The 15,479-nt window shown below is 42.6% G+C and overlaps 1 protein-coding gene across 1 annotated transcript; it reads right to left on the bottom strand.

Annotated features, from left to right (window-relative positions):
- Positions 1 to 1,711: 1,711 nt before the first annotated feature.
- LOC310772468 (proteasome maturation protein-like) lies at positions 1,712 to 14,314 on the bottom strand. The gene is made up of 6 exons (XM_083632292.1): positions 14,255 to 14,314; positions 13,225 to 13,322; positions 5,375 to 5,435; positions 3,905 to 4,006; positions 3,157 to 3,250; positions 1,712 to 1,845 (listed from the first exon to the last, which is right to left on the bottom strand). The coding sequence occupies exons 1-6, from the start codon at positions 14,255 to 14,257 to the stop codon at positions 1,778 to 1,780; spliced, it is 426 nt and encodes a 141-aa protein (XP_083488418.1). The 5' UTR covers positions 14,258 to 14,314; the 3' UTR covers positions 1,712 to 1,777.
- Between the last annotated feature and the right edge of the window lie 1,165 nt (positions 14,315 to 15,479).

Raw genomic sequence — 15,479 nt, 5'->3', positions numbered from 1 at the left:
ACACCAGTGATTCCCAACCAGGGGTAGCCTACTTGGAAAGATTGGGATTACAATGTATTTCCAAAATGATAAAAACTGGCGACTTTTTCCCAATTGAAAACTGTCAAAATTGTATTAAAGAGGAGTCATTCAAATTATTTTCATTTAATGAGATGTGTTAGAGAGGCCTACTAAAAGTTTAATATAAGAATTAGGAGAATTATGGACACACATGAGTGAGGGGGTATCGGCATGGTAAAACAGCTCAAGGGGTAGCCTACATAACACAAAAATGGTTGGGAATCACTACACCACTAGCTTCAACGCGAGACTCGCCTAGCAAGTCCTAATCAACTGCCCTTATCGTTGGAATTGTCTCAAGCGATATACACGTGTATATCAATCACAATAAAACAAATTACCTTACCCATGCACAATGTTGTTATCCAATGATGGGGTCCAAGAGTATTCAAAATATTAGGCCTACGTAATGCTAGTTTTACAATACAGAGCCTCATCACACATGGCTTCATATCACATTAACACTTTCACAGTGAAAGTGTTGTTAATGTTAATTAATTAGGTCTCTAAGATACCTAATTTACGTGGGGCCTGTAGCATGAATCGAGATCAGTGGTTTAGCAAGTAACTTCAGGTTTAACCCTGGGTTTGCCGAATTGCTGCTAGTTCACTTCTTACCGAGATAGATCACCATGGCAACTTATGCTCCATGGCTAACCTGCTCCTGACTGAGCAGGTTAAGTTCAGAGGATAAAATCAAAACCCATGAAAGACCAATCAGCTCTCTGGAAACAGCAAGTCACCATTCATATAAGATCCCCAATATGAAAAAGTAGATTGCATTCAAATGATAATCACAAAAGAAAAAACAATGGCTGGTGTTGAATTAATTAAGTACTGAAGCCTTGCACTTGTACATAATAGTTAAATTAAGCCTACTGTGTGTGTGTGTATATGTATGCATACATACTGTATGTTTATGTCAAGTTGTTTACACACCTTGCAAGATTGTTGTCTTTAGTGTCTTATAAGCCCATGCAGGCTGGGCACCCTGTGTGCACGACACTTGAATAAAAATATCTATCTATCTATCTATCCTACTTACCATATTGGAATTTATTCATTATTTTCTGACAAGTAGTAGTAGCCTGTTTGACCCCGCCGATTACACTATTGAGAGGGTGAATTGAAGCTGCTGTAGACAGTCCTTCCATAACAGACTAATATCCAATGCAGATTTTGATTCCGACATTAAGCTTCGCTAATTAATACACTTTGATGCAAGCTTTGAATGAATGAGGAAATAGGTGTGTCTGATGCTGTAAGATCTGGAGCTGTCCATTGCATTGTGATTGGCTAGTTGTGACAAACCATGCCTCTTTCGTGGGCACAAGCTCACGTGCACGAGCATTTTCATGTGCACGAGCTCAGAGCTGGATAGGGAAATCCTAAATTGACAGACCCAGCTAATAACCACCTTCGTGGTATCGTTTAGCTAGATTGTGATTGTCTGGTTAAGTCAATCCAGATCAAGGGGACAGATCCTGGATCTGTTTATCTCCAATCGTGGTACAGGCCTCTGTTGGGCCACAGAATAAAAACAATTACAGCTTGAGTTCACCCAAAACAAGTGTCCTAAACATGTCAGTATCATCACAATTCTTATCACCAGCAACACAAATATAGTCATCTGTCAAATGAACCCACACCATTTAGACTGAGCTATGTTTATTAGAAATGAGAAAACTGCAACGATGTGTTTGTATCCGTCCTCTTTTCACAACAATCCCAGCTTGTACTCCACCATCATGTGCGGCTCGCCCATCATCTCGCTCTGGGCTGGATCTGCAAGGTAACAACATGGAGGGTTCAGTTTAATTTATACTTATTGGAAAGTGTCGCTCAACACATGGTCGCCGACAAGAAATAAAGTGTCGCTCAACACATGGTCGTCGACAAGAAATAAAGTGTCGCTCAACACATGGTTGCCGACAATAAATAAAGTGTCGCTCATGTTGCTGCATTTATGCTTCTCTCCTCGGCTCAACCGTCACGTGACACTCGAAAGCTAGACAGACAACTAGTGCAGACAGCCAGGAGAGGGAATGCTGTCAGTGAAAGCACGTCGGAGGCAAGATGTAACGTACTTGGCTGCAGCCGCATATAAGGACACACAACCACACAACTCACCTCCTCTCTCTCTGGGAAGTTTGTCACGGTGTTCTTTGTGATTTTCACAAAGTCATACATCAACAACAGGCTGGGACATGTTCATTAATTTCATTTCAGCGAAAACGAAAACAAGGAAGTCAAGCGCGTCCCGTCTATATAGCCAATCACACTTGCGCGACACTATGTGCTTAAAAAAGGTCAAATATAATTAAATAAATAAATACAACTAAAATTACTTATTATTAACCCCCCCATCTCAAACACTGGTTGAAACAAATCATGAGGGGCATTACATTATGAGAGCTTAAATACTGCACCTGTAATATACAATAATACAGCATGGATCTAAGGCAGCTCAGACTTTGTGGTGTTAAACATGACAATGGGTGGAGGTGGCATGAAATCAAACCAAATAATCTATTTTAAGGTCAAATAGGCTAATCCACTTCTTGACGTGCTAATAAAAGGACAACAGGCCACTGGCCCGATAGTGCACCTTTTGTTGGACATCAAGTGGTGAGAAGCAGCCAGTGTGAGAATGCAGTCCAGTAAGCTTGTTTGAACATGCTTACCGCAGCATGGTAACCTGACTCTGCCAGATGGGGGTGGTATTGGGATGAAAGGAGCAACCTGTTGCCTCATGGAGTTCAAATCATTCTGTGCTGTCAGTGTGTTCAGGCTGGTCAGTGTTCAGGCTGGTCAGTGTTCAGGCTGGTCAGTGTTCAGGCTGGTCAGTGTTCAGGCTGGTCAGTGTTCAGGCTGGTCAGTGTACAGGCTGGTCAGTGTTCAGGCTCGATCATTTCAAAGCCAAGTGTGTGAGCAGCAAAATGAGCAAAGGGCTCAATTCTGCTCATCTTCAATTTGTTCACTATCACGCTCTTAATGAAGTCAGATTTCCTATCTTTTTAAATGAATGGGATTAGCATTAAATGCTATATTTTATAGACAATTTACATTCTAAGTGTGTGTGTGTGTGGTTCTCACCACTGAGGATGTCCTCGAAGCTGATGGACTCATCGTTCCCTCGCAGCGTGTCCAATGCCAGGTTGGAACTCTGCAAGAACGGCAGACGCTGGATCTGGAGGGTGGAGCATGAGGAGAGACAATAAAAGATGAAATGGAACATTTCAAAGGAGAAATGGGCTAGCAGACCAGAGGCAGAGAGGAGAAAAAGAACACTTTCAGGCAGAGCAGGGAACAGAGAAGGTATGTATGCGGGGGGCTAAAAACCATCCTGAGAACGTGAGCCCACATTCTGGACTCCGAGCCGTCCACAGTGATTTCAGTGGGTGGGACTACTGGTCTTCAGGTCTTGTCAGACAACCTCTTCAGCCAATTAGTGTTGCCAAATCCAATCCAAATCCACCCAGAAGAACGACGAACGTGTCTTTTCCACTGAGAAACTCTGCTGGTGCATACTCCTGTTTTTTGTTTCATTGTTCTTGGTATTGAGTTTTTCCTGCAATAACTGCACTTATATTACGGCTGTGTACCTCTACTAACGTTAACGCTCGTTGCTTCAGGAGCGCCATTCTGTTTTGGCAGCTGGCCCTGATTGGCCTGGTTACGTTGTGTCAGGAAATCGCTGTGGGCAGCTGGAAGTCCAGACTGATCCGTGGAGCCAAACGGAATGTGAGCTCACTTATCAGGATGGTTTTTTATCAGGCTAGCTGTGAAATAATATCAAGTGTGTGTGTGTGTGTGTGTGTGTGTGTGTGTGTGTGTGCGTTACCTGTCTAGCTGCCCTGTACTCCATCTGCAGTTTGAGTGGAGCGTGGAGACCCTGGATGTTTCTAAGTGTGGAGAAATTCATCTTATCCTGGTTCAGCTGGAACTGCACACCATAGAAACAGACAAGGGTTCATCACCCAGCATAGAAACATACAAGCTTTCATCACCCAGCACAGAAACATACAAGCTTAAATCACCCCGCATAGAAACATATATGTGATGTCTCAACGAGACACAGCCGTTATTAAATGGAATGTAGATGCAAAGGAAAGGAATAATTGGCTCGTCATTTACGCATGTCAGAAAAATCACATCCAGGTGGTGAATTAAAGGAGAATTTCGTTTTTTTTTAACCTTCTTTTTAACCAAGTCTCGTGAAGTCGTGAAGAAGGGTTTGGCATAACCTTCGTTATTTCGAATCCCACATAGGTTACGCCAAACCCCACATAGGTTACGCTAAAACCACGACCGCAAAGCGTCCTGCCTGTATTTGGCCAGTCGACAGGAAAGTATCGCGGGACTTCACGAGACTTGGTGACCTAGATCACGTTTGAGGTAATTTGATCCCTGTGCACTCCAGGAAACAGCCTGGGGTGAAATAACACTCGGCTGGATGTTGACGGATCAGATTACGGCGATATGTGGCGAAAACGGGAAGAAAAATAGCTATTTAGATGCAGGAAATACAGGCTCACACTTGGCCCCAAATCAACTCCACTTTACGACTGACTTGGACGCTATTGATATCAAAACAACGCTAGGACGCCCAGATACGCCGCGGGGATCGCCTGGTGAGTGGACAAATCATAATTAATGGCAGGAGATGTCTCCAGGTTCGAAAAAACCGAAATTCTCCTTTAAGTGGTGCAGGTTTATGCAGGTGGGAGCCTTCTCCCCTACCCCCCTCACATCGTGAATAGCCATTTTGCTGAAATGTGTTATAACGAACCGATTATATCCCTTTGAATGATCATTAACCTAAGATATTGACTTTTTTTGTTGGTAATTTTTGCAAGGATTTTAACATTTATAGTGGACTGAAAATCGCATGTAGCTCCTTTAACTTGAGTGCTGTTCGATACCCAGTGATACTTTGGGCACTGTTAAGTTTCTGTTTCATGACGTCATGTGCGTAGCAGCATGAGCTGCAATTGGTCTACTTTTGTGGGAACAGACAGACTGACAGACTAACAAACCCTGTTCTAGACTGCTACGCCATAAAACTACTGGCTCAACTCTGAAGAAATGTGTGTGAATGATGCATCTTACACACACACACTTTGAAATGTGAAACACAAATTGTGGGGGAAAAAAATGTTTTATTTTTATTTTATTTTACAGTGAAACACAAATTGTGTTTCACTCATAATGGAAATTATAGCGGTCATCAATATGCCCAAAGTGTCATATAATTTGTGTGTGTGTGTGTGTGTGTGTGTGGGGGGGGGGGGGGGGTGTATTAGTAACTCACATTCTTCTCAGACAGCTCCAGTGGGTGGCTGGGAAGGAGCTCATTTTTTACACTGGTGAAGCTGTGCGGCAGGTTCAAAAAGGAAAACAAAGGAAGCAGACACAAATCAGTTTCAGGTAGAGTTAACTTGGTTCCAAGAGGTACCGGTGCAAGACAAGATGAAGCACGTTTATTAGCACATTTCATACACAAGGCACTAGTGGGCCATGGAGGTACTGCAGGTGGGCCACAAGTTGTCTGCCAACACTCCCGATTTTTGTGGGCAATCAAATGTCTGTAGCAGGGTCATTTTTAAAGCTACAGCGGAGATCGTGTTATGAGAAGAAACTAGAAGACCTATAAAGACATCCATTGGTAACAAGCAGAATATGCTAGCTTGCTGGGAAGGGGGCTAAATAATGCTCCAAACGCAGATTACATTTGGGCAAGGGAAAACTTCAAAGGGGTACCTTGACCTCTCAGCTCAATTTATCTGAATGAAAATTGGTTTAATGGGTACCCACGAGTCTCCCCTTTAGGTAGCATCTTTCACAGCCTAGCATTAATAGCTTGTAGATTGATTTCTTCTGTGGTTGCTTATCACATTTTGTCTTAACAAATGTGTTATGCATGCAAATACTTCTGATGAGTAAGGGGGGAGGAAATGTTGCAATTTGCTTTGGGTTATTTGGCCAAACTGTTTTTGTATGTGGATGGATGGATTATTAATTTCCCTTATGCTGAAGTTCACATGCTCTGTTAATGAAAGAACAAATATATTATATAAAAAACATATAGGGAAATACATCATCTTATTCTCGTGTGTTGATCAGAATTGTGATAAAAAGAATTGGGTGGGCCCCGGAGGATTTTCAGATTTCAAAGTGGGCCTCGGCATTCGTAAGTTTGGGAACCCCTGCATTACATCACGTCAAGTGAAATAGAAAGATATTTCTACGCCCCCCCCCCCCCCCACACACACACACACACACACACACACACACACAGGTAGTTCAGATTAAGGTTAGGGTAATTGGAGCATCTGTCTTCTTGTTCTGTCCTCTCTCTCTGCTCTCTTCTCTTGCTATGCTTGTTTTTTATATGCTCTATATATGTTTTTCAAGTCTGTTTATTGATTGTGCTGCTTAGCGAGACAAATTCTCTGTAAAGTGAAACAAGCTTGTGAATTAGGGCTATAAGAGGGATCAGTGTTGGTAAACAAATGGCTTACTGGGGGCAACTGCCGTTGGTTTTAGCAGTTCAATGTGAAACCATGCCCTCTTTGAACTCTAACTACTCCATCATACTTTAAGCTTGACACTCCAGTAAAATTTGTAAACGACTGACCACTTTTAGGACTCTATCACCTCAATTCAGCTTTAATTTATCTTTTGTACTGTTTGAGAAATCGCAGTTTACATTTATGTTTTTTCCCCCCAGCCTTTATAATGGGACCCTATGGAGCCAAATGAAACTCACCGGTAGCGAGCACACTCAAAAATAGATAAAAACTCACTCGGGTGTAGGGCAAGCAAAGAGTTCAGGAGTAAGAGAAATGCCAGCACACCAAATGTCCTTTCACAGGTTTTAATGACTCTTCAATCTGGGCAGCAGCAACAACGAACGTTTCAGCCAGAGGCCTTCCTCAGCATTGTCAGCGGAGCCAGCCTTAAGTGTCTCACTCTAGCAGGCTGTACTTTTTACTAAATTCACTTCATTTTAAAAACTGCGACAGTTCACACAACTTTAACACATATTAGCAAACATATTATACACCCTTTAGCTACTTCTGCTCTCACTCAGAATGCCAAAATATAAGCGATGTGATGTATAATTTTTGAGTTTGTTTGGCAGAACTTTTCAGCTTTACAGTATTTCTTAAAGGCCCAATCCGTCAATACTCACTATTACTGACACCGGTGGCCATTAGGGGAACTGCAGGCAGCGTGTGAACGAGCTGACGCGCGGGCACCATACTCGCACGCGCACAAGCAGCTGCCTGGCAACAGCAGAGCTGTTGGTTGCTTTGTAACGTTAACTCATAAAAGTCACTTGAAAACGGCAACCTGGACAATTTATCGGGCAGATCAGCCTCGAGATGCCCAGGAAGGATTCTGGATGAATTAGGGGACGTTATTGTGGCATGTTTGGCCGTGTTTTGGCTTGCGTTGGCTGCGGGGAAGTCGATACTCACGTTAGCACAAGCCAGGAAATAGCCTGCTCCCCCTGTATGTACGGTACCGTGTAGGGATGCACGATAATTATCGGACCGATAAATTATCGGCCAATATGGCCATTGTGCGTTATTATTATTTATTCCGATAATGTAACGTGCCAATTTGGCTTTGTTTACGTTGGAAGCGGAGTATTGCTGTCGCGCGCTAGTGACGTCACTGTCGCCTCAAGCAGTAGACAGAGAAAATGGCTGCGCCTGTATGGATGCATTTCACAGTTTCAGAGCAAGACGCTGCAATTGCAATCTGTAATAAGTGTTCTGGAAAGATTCCGAGAGGAGGGAAGAAGCCTACGAGTTTCAACACAACTAATCTCATCCATCACCTGAAAACTCGCCATGGCAGTGAAGACGTGTGGAAGGAATATGAAGCAGCGAGCGCAGCTAAGGCAGCAGGAAAAGCAGCAGCTAGCGAGCTAGCAGCAGACAGAATAAACAAGCGAGTGCCGCAACTTTAGTGCCTATACAACAAGCGTTTGAAAACGGTAAGAAGTTTGCTAACGACAGCCCAAAGGCTAAAGCAATTACCAAGAAAATCGCGGGAAAGGTTGGCCCTCGATGACCAGCCATTTTCCCTGGTAGAAGACACGGGATTTCGTCGGCTAATGGCACATGTGGAGCCGCGCTATACCATCCGAAGCAGACGCTACTTTTCAGACACTTGTCTGCCAGCCCTGTATGACGAGATCGCCTCACACGTTCATAGTCTGATCGATAACAACGTAAGCAAAATCAGTTTTACCACAGACATATGGACTTCTGACATTAGTCCAATGAGTATGCTCAGTTTGACAGCTCAGTGGCTGGATCAAGACTTCAACATGCAAAAGACAGTGTTGCATGCACAGGAGTGCAACGGTTCCCATTCAGCAGAAGTGATCTGCGAAGCTTATGCAGGGATGTTTGAGCAGTGGAGGATAGCAAAGGAGAGAGTGCATGTCGTGCTCAGGGACAATGCACGCAATATGGCCAAGGCTATGAATGACTTTGGGGTTCCAAGCTTGGGGTGTATGGCACACACTTTACAGCTTGCCGTACATGATGCTGTACTGAGTCAAAGAAGTATATCAGACTGTGTTGCAATCGGGAGGAAGATGGTAGGCCATTTTAAGCACTCCCAGTTGGCCTATTCCCGTCTGCATGCTTTACAGACACAGCTGCTGGGGCAGGGAAAAGAAGCACGGCTCCAACAAGACGTAGCCACGCGATGGAATAGCACATTCTATATGCTGAAGAGTTTGGTGGAGCAGAAGCGAGTGCTGGGAGCATATGGAGCAGATTATCAACTACCTGCATCTCTAAGCCCGTACCAATGGACGCTAATTGAAAACATGTTGACCATTCTCGAGCCATTTGAAGAGGTGACTAGAAGTATTAGCTTAGCTACAGCCACAGCAGCAGAGGTGATCCCCGCCGTGGAAGCTTTAACACGTCTGTTAAACAAGACCAGGCCAACAGACCAGGGAATTAAAACGTCCAAGAAGACCCTGTTCGAAGAAGTAGAAAGGCGCTTCAGTGACATCTATGCAGAGCCCCTTTATTATCTGGCAACAATCTTGGACCCCAGATATAAGAGCTGCTTCTTCAACATTGCCACCAAACGGCAAGCCACAGAGATGTTGCGTGAAGCGATGGACAGCATCAGGGAACATGCAGCTGACCAGCCGGCAGAGCCACAAGCAAAGAAGACCAGGCCAGACGGCAACAACAACAATTCCTTGCTGGAGATGTACCGTGAAATCCTCGAGGAAAACGCTGAAGCAGGGGAGGCAAGCAGCCAAACAGATGTGGAGGTAATTTATTTAATTTTAGATAACAACAGAACAATAAAACAAAGCTTTCAACTTGTAGCAAAATAAATACACCAGAACATGATGATAATGTGATTTTATTATTCTCATTTCAGCTACAAGGATATCTGTCAGAGCCGATCTCCACGACTACGAACCCGATGGATTACTGGCGAAGCAACAAGTCCCGTTTCCCGACCCTGGCCCAGCTCGCACGTGACTACCTGTCAGCTCCTTGCACTAGCATCGACAGTGAATGTTTGTTTTCTGCTGCTGCCCATGTAGTTGACGAAAAAAGAAACAGAATCGGATGTGAGAAGGCAGAAATGCTTCTTTTTATCAAGAAAAATCTCCCCCTGAGCAAAGAAAATGTACTGTGGAGTTGAAAAATGAATGTACAGTTGTCCTGTCCCTCAACCATTTTCTTTATTAGTCTATAGTCTTTTGTTATAGAGCCTTGGGGATGCACTTTAGTTTATTTCAATCATTTGTTGTCTTGTGCAAAATGTTTTGAGGCTTTATGTTCTATGAAGCTAAAGTATAGAGAAACATGCACTGACTCTTTTCTTTCTTACAGCAAAGTCTCTATATAGGATTTGTTCTATAAAGCCTTGAGGGATGCACTTTATTTTGGTTAAAAAATGTAGTTTATTAATATTGATGTTGGTATGTTTAATGTGACATAACGTCAGTGCATTTTATTTATTTGACTTATTGTGCAAAATGTTTGTTCTATGAAAGTTAAACTAAAATCCTACCTCCCCCTCATGCACTGAAGTAGCATAGCCGTGCCTGAACATTTTCTTTATTACAGTCTACCATAGGCTTTTCTTCTAAGTCTCGAGGGATGCACTTTAATGTTTGTTTAGGTGTCTGATTTATTTGACATATGTCAGTGCATTTATTATTTTGAAATAATTCATCATTATATTCTATGAAAGCCAAAGCATATACGGTACTATGTCTGATCTGATGTCAGTCTCTGTCACAGTATCCAGAGGGCATTTCTGCAGCCATGTTCTGCTCCTTGTATTGTGAGTGTGACACTCAGCATTTAATTTCATTTCACAGCCACTAGGTGTCAGTGCTGCTGTTGCATTACTGAACCAAATGCTATTGAGTTGAAAATAAAACGAACTTTTGAAAAGTCAGAAGTATTCTTTTTTGTGTTCACAATAGAGATGTCAGATTTGTTTGGAATATTACATCTTCCATCATTGCTCACTAGTGCTACATCTTAGGCTAGCCTTTCTTACCCCCAGGTGTGGATAAACTACAGGTTAAAGCAGCTACGAGCAACTTTTTCGATTGTTATTAAACAGTATAATTACAATATTGATGCATCACATCTTACCTATAATAGTAGCTGAGACCAAAGCCGTGTGAATCGGAGATTGCTCCCTTAGGTGATTATTAAGTCTGTGTCTGTCTAAACTCGCGTCAACAGGGGGCTCTCTCTCTCTCTCTCTCTCTCCTACCGCCGGGCCGGCTAAACCCGGAAGTGAAACCCGGAAGTGAAACGCAGCTGCCTGCCTACCCCGTTCGCGCTGCCTAGCAACATAGCATAAACAATGTGAACGCCACGCATACTCTCGGGAACATCTCTCATTATATTCTAACAGGTTTTTTGGAAGTTATTTTGTGGTTATGGCCGAAGTGGCTGCTGCAAACCGTTTCATTTCACTTCCTGATCTTCCCTGGCCACAGACAGACTACACTGGCCGATTCACTCGGGGTTCAAGCGAGACTACTCTGCGTTGGTCTCGTCGACTATTAGAGGTAAGGTGTGATGCATTGATATTAAATTTATACTGTTTAATAACAATCGAAAAAGTTGCTCGTAGCTGCTTTAAGAACTTCTTTAACTCATTGAGTGCCAGCCACTTTTGGAGAACGGACGCTCCCAGTGCCAGAGTTTCAGAGCTTTTTTCAGTGATTTCTCGAGGCCCACAGAATATTGTGTGATATTACTATGTAAACACCGAACACGCAAAAAGAAGTTGTGAGACTCTCTTCTATCATCAGCAAAAACAGGTTTATTGATATAATTTTCCGTTCTTTAGTTATCAGCCGGAGAAGATTTAACAAATTTACCACGAGAGGGAGGGGGTTGTGGCCACATTTACCACTGGTACAGGGTTGTGGCACGAGGTGAAGCCGAGTGCTATAAACCCTGTACCAGTGGTAAATGTGGCCACAAACCCCGACCTCGAGTGGTAAATTTGTTTTCTACAACAGCTTCCAAATAATATAAAAAATACACAATTGTAACATCCAATTCATTATTTACAATCATTACTGGTTTCAGAATACATTTATCCTTCCGCCACAGAATATAGTTCCATAAACAAGATCAATGATTGCACTAAACATTTAGTTGCCTTTGAGCCAAAAAACAACTACCGTAAATTCCGCACTATAAGCCGCACCGGAGTATAAGCCGCAGCAGCAAAATTGCCTGTTTGTTACATATATAAGCCGCACCGGACTATAAGCCGCAGGTGTTTTAATATATATATATATATATTTTTTTTTATTGTGTTTTAATGTTTAATTACCATATGTAAGGGTTCATGCACAGAGGGGATTGTCGGGAAAGAGATGGCTGTTTGAGGAAGCTCCCATTTATTAACATTTCAACAAAACAACATAACACAACACCACCTGTGTTTTTTTTTACAGTGCACACAGTGTCCGCGGTGTGGTGAAAAGAGGGCAAGAGAGGAAATTAAAACAGAAGTGGATTTATAGTTAGAAGGAGTGCTAAAAAAGAGAGATTTTTTTTTGGGGGAAAAAATCCATAGATAGGCCGCACCGTTATATAAGCCGCAGGGCCAAAAAACGGGGGAAAAGCCGCGGCTTATAGTCCGAAATTTACGGTAACCTATTCCTTAACGGGATTCACAGTTATTGATACATTGCCTGTAAAAGTACAGTTATTTAAACAGTTATCTAAAGCAGCCCGTTTTGGTGGTGGTGTGTTGATATCTGGTGACAGCAGAGGGCGTTTGTTTGTTTGACAGTCCCAGGTTCGGGGTCCGGGCGCTAGTCCGACCTCCCGCTAGTCCGACCTCCCGCTAGTCCGAACTCGTGACAACTCAAGCTCAGCCAGTTCTCTCTCCCCAATTTCACCATGTCGTTCTTTGTTCACTTCACCTTCATCTTCATCTAACCACTGCTCAAAACTCAATCCACCCAGTAAATCAAACGTTACTACGAAATCGGACATTTCCTTGTGTTAGAGATCGGCCATTTCCTTGTTAGAGATTTGCAGACTGACAGGCTAACAGTGGGCGGAGTCAGCACAGGGAGCGGAGTCAGCATCAGGGAGGGGAGTGATACTGCGGTTGGAGCCGAACTGTAGATTGTTGGCCTATTTACCACTGTTGCTAGCCAATCAGAATCCAGTATTCACTCATGCTGTTGTAGAAAGCTTGATTTAACCAAAAACAGCCGTTTTTTTCTAGAAGCTGAGATAATGAGCCTTTTGTGAAATTAAACATTTCGGTGGTCGGAGAGAAACGCCCCTGGTCGCCATTTTTAAGTTACGTCAAGGCGCATTCACTCATTGCCAATAAAAACACACTTTGTGCACATTTATTTCTCGCCAGACCCGACGGAATGGGCCTTTAAGTAAACTGCTGCAGTGGCACCCGTAAGTGCTTTTTTGTTGTCGTGATGTCACGCTGATTTGTCCTATACAAAAACCTTGACCTGAAAATACTTTTACCAAGCAGCTACTAGCCACATTTATTATGATTGCAATTTTGGGGACTAATACCTGGTTTCGCTACTACCAACTGTGAGTGTGTGTGTATGTAAATGTTTAATCTCTGCCAATGGCTCACCCGCTACGGAGAGAGTCCTGGATGCCATAAGCCCCCTGTGGAGACAAGCCTGCCACCGGTATGCTGTCCTTCAGCTGAGAGCGGAGTCCTCGAGTATTCTGGAGCAAAAAACAACAACACAGAGCGTTACTGTTAGCCAATATAAAGTTCATACTAGCCATTCAATTGCCGAGACAGTTGTCACAGCAAAGCTGTTCAGAGAGTGCAGTGGTTCTCAACGGGGTCTGGGGACCACCAGGGTTCCCTGAGGGGTTTCTAGGGGGTCCCCAGCAAATTGTTAAACTTCACAATTATTTAATTTACAAGAAGTTAATATTATTAGAGAATGTAGGATTATAACCTGCATCAGTTTTGATCATAGTTTATCTTTTATCTCTCTAACTTTACCTGCAATAGATATAGTCATGGAATTATGGTTAGAGCCCGAGATACAAAATCATGTGCCAGGTGGCTAGCCTGGTATCTGAAGAGTGTTGACAACTGCGATTCATATGGGGCTAGTTAGGAGGCTAGTCCCACCCTGGCTCTAATGTGGACTATGAGGTTGATATGAAAAGGGGTGAGAATCACCAGTCTCACGTTAACGTTATTCGGAGCAAATAATGCTAAAATATGAGCTAGCAGAAAAACACAATGGGTGGTAACGTAGCCTCAACAGGCTCAGTCTCGCGTTGCCGTTGAGGTGGTGGTAACGTAAAAAGGTCTAATGTTACAATCGTGTTTTACCTCGTATATTCATGCAGGACAAGTGGAAACATAAAAATTGCATTTTCGAAGTAAGTTTGTTGTACGTTAAATGTTCCCTCCACGCGACAGGGGGACATCGGCAAGCTAAAAGTAAAGCGCTAACTAGCTTTGGCTTGAGTGACTAATCAAATTCACAACAAGCCATTTTGGTAGACGCAGCAGGCAAAAGCTCACGGGGTCGAAGCACACCGTTACCTAAAACACAGAACAACATAGCAACACACACATCCATATGGGTATGATATTAGAAATTATACTTTAGGAGCTAAAACGGCTAACATACCATTATGGTTCCGTTTCTTCAATGTTCTGCTTTCGATACAATGCTGAACTTCCGGTTAGGTCGCATTTATATGACGAAACATCCGGCACAGGAGAGAACGTGGAGAACGGTGTTGCGCATATTTTACATGGAAATGAAAGACTGAGATTACTCTCTCGAATCATTATTTCAAAATTACATCACATCCCTTCTATAACGTATCAAAATATATATATAACATTTTCTGGTTTTAATTCTAAATAGATCACCGAACCACGTTTGTTGTCAGGGGGTATAGCTCAGTGGTAGAGCATTCGACTGCAGATCGAGAGGTCCCCGGTTCAAATCCGGGTGCCCCCTCATTTTCACCACATTTGTATTTTGTATTTATTTGAGGGACAGTACATTAATTAACATGACTGTAAACATGCCAGTGTTAGCTAAACGGCTAATTTTCAACTGATGTCCCTTGGCCAGAACTTAAGATAGCCATTAAAAGCAAACACCAACAATAAAACACACAAGCAAATAAAAATAGAAGTAAATAACATAGCAAGCCAAAGCATTTGTCACGCTGCCGCCCCATTGATGACATTACATTTTAGCTTACTCAGTTGTAGAATGGAATTTCACCACTCCTCCATAATAATTATAACAGCTTATATAAACCAAATTGAATGAAAACCAAGAGTCCAGGAAGTGTCTTATAAAAGTGTATTTAATAAAGCCATATTCTTAATCTCCTCTAATCATCATTAGAGAAGGACTGCAAACATCTCAATATACATTGATGTATAGATTACATGAGGATTTATGGAATGCAGTGAATATCTCACATTTGACATATGCTTTATAGAGAGAGGAGGAGCAGGAGAGAGGAGTGAATAGTTTGGAATATCAGCAAGCGTTCCTGTCTCAGGGTCACTGTCATGTTGAGTTTTCTGAAGGCCAGTAGAGTAGAGGAGAAATCAAATCTGCTCCTTGGTGTGTCACTGTCTACCTGTCCATATGCATTTATGACTAATAACACATAGGCCTACCATTAATTAGCCTATGCGTATGCAATTATAGCTTATTGAATAGTGAACTTAAATGTGGTTATTATTTTGTTATAGTTGATAAACATAATTGGGTGGATTGTTCTATAAAATTGAAGTTCCATTGATTGGCATTTCATAATCAATAAGCTATACTTGCATATGCATAATTAATGGTATGTGTTATTATTCATAAATGCATATGGACA

Source organism: Poromitra crassiceps (genome assembly GCF_964638095.1).
Source record: "Poromitra crassiceps genome assembly, chromosome: 2".
Classification (NCBI taxonomy): Eukaryota; Metazoa; Chordata; class Actinopteri; order Beryciformes; family Melamphaidae; genus Poromitra; species Poromitra crassiceps.
Note: the sequence above shows the minus strand (reverse complement) of the source record. Positions and strands in the feature narration are given on the sequence as shown.